General features: G+C 35.7%; 1 protein-coding gene across 8 annotated transcripts in view; it reads left to right on the top strand.

Moving 5' to 3' along the window:
• sif (still life) overlaps window positions 1-12,354 on the top strand; it is a 116,806-nt gene that overhangs the window by 31,170 nt on the left and 73,282 nt on the right. For 7 of the 8 annotated variants that reach the window (XM_070643143.1, XM_070643141.1, XM_070643134.1 and 4 more), the window contains exons 2-5: window positions 4,214-4,340; window positions 4,432-4,567; window positions 10,886-11,070; window positions 12,028-12,146. In XM_070643143.1, the coding sequence (XP_070499244.1) occupies window positions 4,461-4,567; window positions 10,886-11,070; window positions 12,028-12,146 (411 nt within the window). In that variant the 5' untranslated portion in view covers window positions 4,214-4,340; window positions 4,432-4,460. Of the gene's footprint in view, window positions 1-286; window positions 344-4,213; window positions 4,341-4,431; window positions 4,568-10,885; window positions 11,071-12,027; window positions 12,147-12,354 lie in introns of those variants that run through there. The other variant, XM_070643135.1, reaches the window with a different exon arrangement.

Here is a 12,354-nt window from a genome sequence, read left to right on the forward strand (position 1 = left end):
AAACTGTTTTTATTTTGGATATTTAGTCTTTCGTGGACCGCTTACACATTCAATTCAATTTGAAATTTACACGCGTGCCTCTTAGTTGTAATATTATTTGTGTTTGTTAAGGAAACATCATTTTGCCATTTTTATGTCAAAAAGTTGCGACTGTGTCAGAGTTTGAGTATTGTGAGGTTCATCAAATTCAATTTAAAATGCTATAAATCAAATTATGGATGGCAAAAAAAAGGAAGTAAAAAATAAGAAAATCGTATAAGAAAAGGAAAAAAAAGCATGCAATCATCGTCATTGCCACCACGCAACTATAGTTTCTACAGGTTCTTCCATTAAGAAAATTAAGGTGACTCTCATGGGACACAAGCTGATGGATATGCGTGCATATATGTTTTTATCTCTCATTGCGTTTTTTTCCCTCAGTATATACATATATTCAGATTAATGTTTTTTTCGCACACGAACGTCTGCGGTGGTTGTGATGCACACACGATTCAATTGGTCGGGAAATGATGGCATGCATACGCTACCAAAAATTATGGCAGTTTTTAGCGCATTTTTGAATAATAAATGACGCTTTTTAATTCGCTTTGGTCGGCTGGCTGGCTGGCAGAAAGACAGTCTAATTGGCTGACAGGCAGGCTAACTTGCTGTCTGGCAGGCTAACTGACTGACTGGGAGGCTAACTGACTGACTGGGAGGCTAACTGACTGACTGGGAGGCTAACTGGTTGACTGAAAGGGTAACTGGCTAACTGGCAGTCTGGCTGGGTGGTTGAATAAGGCGCAAGATCTCAGCAACCAGACATCGTAGAAAGTTCTTGTTTGAAGCATTAGCTTTGTACAACCGAATTACTGGCTTATCGATTTGTCTGGTAGCTTAAAACCATGGTTAAATGACTTTAATTGATGATTTTTCAATTTTCCATGCGAAAAGTTCATGTGTTTTTAGCCCCTTGAAATTTTGAATTTTCTTCGACCGTTAATTTTTAAATAAAATTGACCGATTTTTATCATAAAATTTTCAGCTCATTTTCAAAAGCTTGTCAATTTGAATTTTGCAAATACTGACTCTCCTTATTTCGATGGCGAAGGCGCACGAGGGCCCATTGCCACATTTAGAGTTCGTCGGAAGCTGGATCTGTCTTTAGATAACTTCTGTCAGTTTCTAATTTCTATCATTTTTGCATCGTTGCTCACACAGTAATCCAATAGTCTCTTTGGTCTACCTTGAGATCTCATTCAGCTTCTGATTGCTGGACAAAAATGCGCTCAAGTCCCTCGATCAATAGCACAAGAACTTGTAACATATTTTTTTGTTTTATTGTCCAAACAAGCGACTTTTAAATAAATTTTCCCCATTCATCATTCAAATCAATAATTTTTACGTGTGCAAATATACATACTGTTGTTTCCATTTTCACACAAAGCCGGAATCCGGCTTGAATATTTCATGGAATTTTTTTTCTCTCAATTTTTTTGTACTTTCGGTTCAAAGAGTGCCGAAAAATTTATTGATGTAGTTTTTTTTCACTCTATTTAATTTATTCATTCTCTCAAATGAAAGCCTGATTTTTCTTGTGAATGAAAATTCACTTTTTTTTCTTTGCTCATTGTTTTCTTTTCTTTGGGAAAAGGAGGAAAAAGAAGGAAAATTTACTTTCGTTTCTCTTTTCTCTTTACTCGCGCACACACAAGCTTACAGCTCGAAGAGTGAAAATTAAGAAAATTTATCACTTTGATGAAATTTTTTTAGATAAGGAATGACGTTCTTGTGAGATTTTGCACTGGGTGGAACATTTTTAAATGATGGTTCTGATTTTTTGTTTGTTTTTGATGCTTGGAAGGCAAAATCAACCTGAGAGTAACGTACATGAGCATGCTCAACTGTTCTATTTAAGGAGAGTCAGCTTAAAAGGAGTTTAAGCTCACGAGAGTGTGTTCATTGCCTATTAGAGTATTCTGCTGCCAATTAAGAGTCACAGCGACCTGAGCCGAATTTTTTGGCTATTCAAGTAAATCTCTTTGTAATGATTGAGAGATCGAGCTCTGTTGAGAATCGAACCATCTTTTTCACAATTTGGAATGTTGGCAGATACATGCTTAGTCTTGCCAATCAGCTGATATTCTCGCAATAACAGATTTATTAATATAAGGCTTAAAACACCAGATCATACTCTGCTCCGACTCTATAGTCTCGAGACATAAATATGTTATAAGTAGACATCAAATGAGTATTAACATGTCATTAACTAGTTATAATTTAACGCCAATTAATGGCATGATAATGTCCAGTTGATGTCTAGTTTTAAAATATTTTTGGCTGTTCTATTCGAATCCTTCAGCATGCTTGCTGGAAAACCGATAGATCTGACGTCGAAAGTTGTTCTGACGTCACCGTATTGTGCTGCTCTGTGGACTAAAGTTAGATATAAAAGAATTCCGATCTAATTTATTCAAAATTTTATAAAACTTTAATACTTTATCTCTAAAATGTTCAATTTTACATCCACAATCCATCAAAATCTTCAATCTTACTACCAAAGCTTATTGTTCCATTCCCAAAAGTCTTTTAATTTCCTAAAAGAACCATCAAAATCTCCAATAGACTCAAATTAAATCCTTAATCGCGTATATTAATTGAGATAGTTTTTTATTTTTGTCGTTCAGATTCTCAATATCCATTGCTTTCCATTCCATTTTTTCCCATTCTCTCATTTACCAAATGCCTTTATCTTATGTCTTCATCCCATTAAAATTATATCACAAGCATTTATTTTCGCTGACAGCAATGAAATTAAATTTATAAGAAGCAATTGTTTGTGTATTGTTTCATTTTGTTTGATACACAAAAATTGCTATAAAATTGAAAGATTCTATCCAGACATATAACTGCTTATACTCTAGATGTTGAGCTATTTTCTTGAAATTTATTGCTGCTTTTGTGTGCTTCTTATTGTTTCCTGTGCAATGAAACATTCATCTTCGTCATTGATTGATTTCTTACAAATTTTGTTTGACATTTTTTTTTGCTTCTTTGAGAGTCTATGTATGGAGGGTAGGCAGGGTTGGTTGATGGAGGGATGTTATTTGGTCTATGCATGACTACTTGCCTTGACAATTTTGATGACGTCATAAGCTTGTCATAAGCCGAAGTGGATAAAAATACATTCTTACTAGTTGATGGCAAGTTAATGTTCAGTCCGAACAGCACAAATCGGTAAAATGATCAAAAATCCAGCTTAAACCGGCATGATTCTGACTTGGTATAAGTGCCACGCCTGTCTGATGTTGCATAATGAATCGACCAACCGAATTGTGCAGTTTGGGCAGTCAATATTTGATTCTAATGTATTTTTCTGCATTTGAGAATGCACCTGGAGCCGATAAGCTGAAAAATTGGAATTAAACTGATGACAATGCAGTTTGGCATTAAATTTTCATCAAATTGGTGATTTATGTCATTCCAATGCTACGTCAGTCTAATCATACACTTTATGTCATTCAATTGCACTCTTTAAATCTATCTAATCTCAACTTTGTTCATCCCAATTTATCAGCCACTTAGATTAGCTATGTAAAGCTACAGCTACTTAACACCTAATTTATCACAATAATTTTTTTGCATGTCTATCAATCACAATCACCCTCATTCTTGACCTCAAAGCATTGACATCATCCCTGTATTGAATAATTCATTTTGATTCTATCACAAGTCCACTTAATGCCGCATATATCAAGCATGTACACGCCATTAAATGAAATTTTTTTTGCAATTTATTCTCACAAAACCCACAAATTGGCAGATAAATGAACTAAATTTCTTCTTTTTAGAATTTGTTGAAATGTCCAGAATTTTTTGAAATATTAATCCAGTAATCAGAGGTTGTTGAAGGTCAGACTGAGTTTGGTTATGTCTCTGGTAGGCAAGAGCATGTCCAGTCGTACTTAGTAGGGCAAAAATTCATTAGAACTTTGCTTTTTGGCTAGTTTTAACATATTTTTGTCTACTCAAGTTACTAATGGAGCTGCTCATTGTGTTTTAGGCATCTGACCTTCAATGCTTTAGATCAGTGTTGACAGGACTCCGATGAAGCTTCCTTTTAAATTTTGAAGTCCAGACTCCCAAAGTCCTGCCAACTCTGCTTTTGATTACTGGAATTTAAAACCTAAAATTCACAAAAATTAATTAAATTCTCTCAATTTATTACTTACAGCGCGGCCGAAGTAGTCAATACGGCAATTATCGACACAATCAACGGTCACAATCGCTAAATAGAGGGCAGGCTCTCTCACGTGCAGAAGTAGGTGGGAGTGGAATGTGGTGACACCAAAGTTCCTCAGGTAATTTGCAATATTTCCTCATTTCCATCGCAGACATCAATAAGATGAAGATCCACAACAAAAATACTAATTCCAATTTTTCCCATTCAAGGAGGTCAAACGGGCTGCCCAAGTTGTGCAATGGGAAACAAATTGAGTTGCTCGTGTGCGCCATTGATGCGTAAAGGATATCGATATGAAGACTCTCCATGGCAAACATCACGTCGACGAGATGGTCATCTCCTGAGGTATGAGACAGTTCACATCATTCATGACTGTAGATTATGTTTATCTTATAAGTTTTATATATCCCTTCCAAAATACTATCTTATACTTTTTTGATCGTATGAGTTGTTTATGCTTTACTTTGCACTAAGAATCCCCATTTTTACATCCTGTCCCCCCGAAAAAAAAATGAAATTCCATAAGGAAGTTCCATAGAAGAAAGAAAGTTTCAACATGACTCATGGCCGTAATTAAAATTTCAAGTTTCGTTCTAATGTTTGCGTTTGGAACTCTTTTTTTGGTTCGAATAATGAAAAATCCTTGTCAGTTTTCTAAATGAGAACATGCACACAGAGAAAAAGTCAGACATGGAGATGATGATATGAATAACAATATTTTTACAATTCCCTGTGCTAATTAATGAGGAATATGCATTTTTCATTAGGCAAACTTTATGTTCTTACAAAACATAATTTTACATAATAATCTCATTAAAAATTAACAATATTTATTTTCATGTAAGTTTGTGTCTTGTGAGCTTTAAAAAGCTGGCTTATACTATTTTTATTTCGATTCTTTAAATAACTTTTAAATCGTTGTTAATTAAAAATTGAGAAGTTAAATTTCATCTGAAGTCTAAAATTAGAAGCTATAACCAAGCATACAAGCATATGTTCATTGAGTTCCTGATGAGCATGCTCATATTTACCGTAAGATGTTCATTGAGCATTTGGGAATACGATTACATTCCCGAGCAGACAAGGAGCATGCTCGTTAATATGGTCAGAAAATTGAGCATATTCAAATGTATTGATTGAGTTTGCTCATAAGCCCGAGCCACTCACATGAACAAGACTCTGCCACAGAGCTTTTAAGGCTCCGATAAACTAAGGGTTCCTGATGTCGAGACCGAGTAGTCTCAATCTCGGTATCAGTCTTGGTAATCATCCTCGGTATCGGTCTTGGTATCTGCCTCGATCAATGTCTCAGTATCGGTCTCAATATCGGTATCGGTCTCGGTCTCGGTATAAAACTCTGTATTGGTCTCGATATTAGTTTCGGTATCGGAATTGGTCTCGAGAATTTGTCGAGACTTAGATATTGGGAAACCTTACCCTAAACCTCTTATATGAGCATTAAATGATAGCCATCTACTTTTGGCAGCCTTATGAGCGTCAAACGTTTCCATTTGGTGTTAATAAATTAGGATTAACGATGGCTTAATTGCTCCTTGGTGAAACCCTCATCATTTTTACCGCTCGGGAAGCACGCTCATTTGAGTGAATATGCTCACTGTCTGTTAAGGATTTAAGATGTAGAATTGGCAGCCAAATTTCATGCAGTTTTAAGTCTTTTGAAGCTATTTTTGAATAAAAAAAATAAAATTTGTCAATTCTTATGGCTTCAATTTGAATGTTTTGCTCAGAGTTTTGCTTCAGCAATTCAGCATAAAATATTTTTTAAGAATTTTCTCCATTTCAAAAGAATTCTTACAAATTATTTATTAAAAAATTCAAAGATTATACTTCATAATTTTTCTCTTTTTAAATGCTGTACGTCATACTGTAACGTAGGCATCTATGTACATGCGTCATTCTATTTATCTAACTCTGGTGATTTTTGGCATCTCTTTAGATCATAAAACTTGTTGATTAAAAATGCTATGGCAAAAAATTCTGTGGAAATGTAAAGAGATGCTAGGGATGACGTGTATGTGTATGTACGTCATATGTAGACAAACTTTTAAGAGAAACCTTATCTGATCGTAGAGAAATAGAATCATTTTGAGAATATGTGTAGCTCAATATGCTGGATTTGCCTTTATTTCTGAATTAATAATCAATGGCATTTTTATAAAATTAATGGTAAGTGCTAGTCTATTGCTGGATTACTCGGACAATGTCGTATGGTCCACACAAGTCCATGTGGTCCGGACAAGACCGTGTGGTCTGGACAAGACCGTGTGTTCCAGACAAGCCCGTGTGGTTTGGACACGAACGATTGATCTAGAACAACCTTCCTTCCTCATCTGACGTCAACGAATGACGTCCTAACTATCACATCTACATCAAGCCAAAAATCAACAAACCCTAAAATTTCAAGAAGTCACAAAACTTTTCATGCTAAGATAAATTAATAAGGTCTATCACTGAATAATGTAGTAGATAGTTACAGACAAAAAATATGTGTAGAATTAATTAATACCTACAGCGGACTTAATTGATTCAATATATATATCCGAACTGCCACTAACAAACTAATTAACGAAACTTTTAATTGTAATCCCAATCAATGCATACCGTAGATTCCATTCATTATGATATACATATGTATATGAATGGGCTATTTCCATTTTTATTAAATGCGGAAATTGGTTATGTGTGGTGATGAGCGATTTATGTGTCTGTTGATGTGATGCAAAGACATGTTCGAATCCCACTTGAACTTTTGATCTAAGTTTGAGTTCAAGGGCTCAGTGAATTCTTTCTGAAAAATACACGGGGTTTAATACCCGAAAATTCAGAACCAGCTGAGCTGGAGACGGATTTTATCAGATCTGACCTGAAGCCACAGTCATACTGACCTGGAGCCGGATTTTCGATCATTAACCTTGTGTCTTCAGGCTTCACTCTCTGAGCCAGCGCTTACCAAGTAAGCCTGTTATGTTAGTCAAGAAGTCACATAGATGGCACACGACATCAAAAGTGTGGTATGGAGACAGCGTCATGTCTGTTTGATGTCGAATTCGGCTTTATACTGGCCTAGCGTCTGGAAGGCCCACTCTTAAGCTAGCGTTTACTTAGTGGCATGTAAAGTTCAGCCAAAAAGTCTCTTAGATGACCCACGACGTAAAACATGTTGTCTGAAGACAACGTCGTGCCAGTTTGATGACGAATCCGGCTCTACACTGGCTTGGCATCAGAGTAAAAGTGAAATACTTTCCAAGTCACATTTCAAGACTTTTGATATATCATTTCCAAGCAAATCATCACACACATCTTAATCTAGCCCCTTCCTAATCTTCTCTTATCTCAAATGCCACCCAAATGTTAGACGTCATAAGAAAATCACCCAAAAAAAAATTCTCAGCTGTAGTATCCCACGTCTTATCCGAAAAAAAGTTATAAACAAACTTTATGCAAAACCAACCAAACAAATGTCACGTACCAGATATGAATCACTCCTTAAAATAAAAAAAAATATGAAAATTTTCGTGATTTATTTTGTTGAAAAAAAAATGTACAAACAAAGTAAATTTTAAAGATATCATTGAGTTAAGGAACAAGCTTCTCCCTTTATATAATATTAGGAAAATCCACTCAAATCTGAAAAATTTCATTTCGAGAAACAACAACCAAGAAATATAATAAAAAGCTCTTCATTCCTCCGGAACAATGAACTTTTGTGAAAAAACGTAGAATTCTCGCCTATCACGTCAAGAAAACTTTTTTTTGCTATTTCCAGTGCGTGTATTGTTTACGATACTGTCAGAATCAATGAATATTTTTTTGTGCTTTACTCTCTGACGAGGATGAAGATGCGGAGGTGGGGGATGCGAAGAAATAAAGAAAAATCATAAATCCGATGAGACGCAAACCGAAAAAAAAGTTTTTTTTCTGTGTATTTCACTTCTGTACAAGTATTTTGATGTTGATTATGACTTATCGTACTGTACAGTACTGTGACTATTGAGAGTCAATATCTGATAGGATCAGTGGTGGGCAATTCAGTGGTAGGAGTGATACGGTACTCTAGTGTGACTATCGAGTCGGTATCGGATAGATTCATTGGTGGGCAACCTTTGTCCAGCACTTTGAACAGCACTATTTAATTAGATATATTGACTATGTTCATTAACCTCATTTGATTCTTCAAGGACATTGGCATTCTATAGTGGCTTTGGGATCTTAGATCGCAGTGTTTATTTGCTTTACTTACTTACTTCGCTGGCCGTACATATCAAGTGTGATTCATGGCCTCTCATTGTTAGATCCAGTTAAACCGGTATTCCTTCTTTTGGGTTTCGTAGCTTTAGTTTAAGGATGTCGGCTTGCTCGGCCAACGTAACTTGTATTAACCAGAGCCCCGTTCGTCTCTGTCATTCTTTGTGGCTTGGATTTACGGCCAATTTTCTTCAAACAAACCAATATATTATTCTATTTTAACCTGTTAATCACGGCATCCTTGAAAATGCCATGAACCTTATGTCTGTGTATGGTTGCGGTCGAGGCTTACCAACAGGGTATGTCCCATCAGGTTTTATAATGTACTCGTGTCCTTGCAATGTTCAGAGCTAGTAAGTTGTTAGGATCCCACTCAAAAAATGTTAGTTTAAAGGGTGTGGCACAACAGATTGTTAATCGCAGTACATCAGCTCTTCCTTCAAGGCTTGGCAGTCGCTCATAGTGTGCCTCTAGTTTAGCATACTATATATGAGGTGTGTCACGACTCATAGCCTGCCCACCACTGGACTAGATAATAAAGAAGATGAAGCATGAAAAAAAAAAGTTTTTTTTGCTTCTCAATCTGACATTTGCCTCGAATCTTTCTCCCATCCATTTATGGTATGGCGTTAAAGTCAACTTAATACATTTTCAAGTACTTTTTGGTCTCAACAAGCTGCCCTTTGTGTATCAATACTGATTTATTTCTTCGTTTTGCTCTCTCTTCGTAACAAAACTTTGTATGACGAATATGAAATATGATTTTCAATTAAATGATGATGAAAGATCGACCGAATGAGAATAAAAAAAGAAGAAGAGAGAAGCAGCATCAAAATAAATTCGAATAAAAATGAGACATGAAAAGCTCTCAAGCGTGATGAATGCTTCAATTTGCAAAAAGGAAGAAAAAAATAAGCTTTCGCTTCTAATTTCTTCTGCTATTTTCTCTCTCTCTGCTCTATGATGTAGTTAAACATAATTTTTTTTTCTGTATAGGATTAATGCTTCAATTCATCTTGAAGCAGAGAATTATTATTGTTATTGAAATGAAATACGGAATGAATAGGGTCAAGTTGGAAATTTGTTTATGATTGGTGGGGATTTGAATGTTGTGCTGTTGCATGGGTTGTCATGTCCAGTTTTATTCAGAAAGCCTGCATAGCATACATCGGCTGCCCATGGCATGGTACAAGGGTAGAGGATTTAAATCGAGACTGGTACCAAATTAGTGTCGCAGACCTGAGATCCGATTTTTGATCGATTATCCGATTTTTGCTATTCAGGGAGGTTCTGAACAAATCTATTGCTTCAACTTCATGCAACTTAGGGTTTCCAGAATTTCCGTTCTAGTTCCCGATTTCCAAAATTTCACGGGAACGGGAATGATCTTCGGGAACGGGAATCCCCGGGAAAATTCCCGATTTTGAAAACCCTATTGCAAACGGTGTAGATGTAGTCCGTCTAAGGCGCACTTCCCTAGAGCACAATAGGGACATTAGGTACACTAGGGACCAAAGAGACACTAGGTACACTAAGTGAGAGTTTTAAGAAAGAAAATCTCTAATAAGCAATCATTCTTAATAGATAATCTTTAAAGCAAGTCTCATGGCCGAATTAAGCATTGTAATATCCTATATTGTACATTATACACTTACAAAATATCAAAATTCCTAGATTAACTAGCAAATAATGAATTAAACTCAGATGAATTCCAACAAAAACCAAATAAATGAAACTTCTAAATGACCGATAACCCAATAACGAAGCTATTAAAACAAACCAGATCAGAAAATTCCTTAAAAATTCAATTCCAATCTCAGCATCAGCAAAATTTACTCAATTCAACTCAATTCTAATAATTCACTAAGATTCTTACATTCTCAACAACCTCCATTGAATAACACACAAGATACAGACATCAAGACAAAAACGTACCCTAAGGGTGCCATTCAATCATAAAAACCTCGTAATAAAAGTAAATGAAACGAGGGCAAAATTACACAAATATTTTCAGAAATGGAAGCAAAATTCTCATTCATTAGAGACTTAATTGAGTTGCTTAATGGGATTTTAATAAATCAATTGATACACAAAAGCAGCAAAATGAAAAAATATTTTTAGACACAAAATTATAGTTGAAATAATTCCGCAGTTCCTTCTCATTTTTCTTCCTTGCTACCATGACTCTTTCTTTTCATATCCTTTAAATAACTCTTCAATACATTCACAATCCGCAAAATTAGCAACAAAAAATGCAGCAACGAAAAAAATCGTTTTTCTTTCTCTTCTTTTGTTCTTTCCTGGCAATTTTTTCTCTTTTGTTTTTTTTCCTTCTTTTATTCTTGTATCTTTCTTGAATTTTTTCTGGGGTCTCTTAAACATAATTAGTGTATTTAGGTTGTGGGCGGAAGTATTTCACGTTGCCGCCAGCGGTGCAGGTCAAGTGAAGTGGCAACAAGTGTCTGAAGATCTTGTTCCTGTCAACATAACATGCATTCAAGATTCACCTGAGTGCGTCTTTCATATTACGGCATATAATAGTCAAGTGGATAAAATATTGGATGTTCGACTCGTTCAGCCTGGTGAGTAATATACATGATTTTATTATAGTATTGAATTTTTGTAATGTCGATGTCAGAGCAAAAAGGAATTTGAGATATTAAGCCATATATTATCAGCCGTTTGTAAGATTTGTGCTGTGGTCCAATACAACGATAAGAACTGTTCAATGAGCACTAGATACAGAAAGAAGGTTTAAGTGTGCTTTATGTCAAACTCCCTAACAACCCGCGGTAGCTCAGTGGTAGAAGCATGCGACTAGAAATCATAGGACGTGGGTTCGAGTCCCACTCGAGCTATATTGGAGCGAAGTGGACTTATATTCTCTAGAACCTTAGAAGTAGTAAGGTTCCGAACATAGTTATGATTGGCAACAGGGTGTTGCTTAGCCTCTTACCTTGAATATGGCGAAGTAATTTTGCTCCAGAGCTTGAAGTCGACTCGAATTTATATAAAGTCGAGTCCTATTGGCTTTTTCAAGTTAATAGAATATTTTACAAATTCCAAGTCGACTTCGAGATCTGGCGGTACATTAGCGAATATGCTGTGATGTTAGGGATATAAGTTAAGATGTCTTTGAAGTTGTCCAGTAATGGTCAAAAATTCAGCATTAGGGGCTGACAGAGGTTAATACTTCAGGTTAACTCTGACCTTGGATTTCATCGTATCTGGCTTGATGCCACAGCCACGCTGATTTTGGGTCGGAATATCAGCCATTACTACGTCATATGTCCTCCGAGTCAAAACTATTGCTGACTACCGTATGTAAAGGGATGCGACTTTCTAAGCTTTACATCCCAATCGCTGTCTCTCCCAACAATCTCCACCCAATCATTACATAGAATATTCCCAATATAACAAAAGACTCCGCAAAATGCTCTCGACATTACACACAGCCTTGATATTTTTACTCATTAATCACTTTCAAAAAAAAAAAAAAACTTTGAAAATTTATTATTTCGCAATATATATATTTTTAGGAACTCGCATTGGACAGGCGTCAGAATGTTTCGTATATTGGAAGGATCCCATGACAAATGACACCTGGGGTCTTAATTTTACATCTCCGATTGATGCAAAGCAATTTAGGGAATGTTGTGTAAGTATAATGAGCTAATGTCCTCCTCTCTATCTCTCTCACTCTCTCACTTTATATCGCATTCGTTCATTCGCTAAATTATTTTGACATTAAATTCGAACCCTTCAGCATAAAAAAGTATTTCTCTTTTTATGTTTAATGCTTTTTCGTTCATTTTAATCAGCACATACAATAACAAGCATTGTCGTTCATTAGAACGAGAAAAATT

This window comes from Chironomus tepperi, unplaced genomic scaffold (genome assembly GCF_022539635.2).
Source record: "Chironomus tepperi strain 1889 unplaced genomic scaffold, CSIRO-AGI_Ctep_v1 contig_309, whole genome shotgun sequence".
In the NCBI taxonomy this organism is placed as follows: domain Eukaryota; kingdom Metazoa; phylum Arthropoda; class Insecta; order Diptera; family Chironomidae; genus Chironomus; species Chironomus tepperi.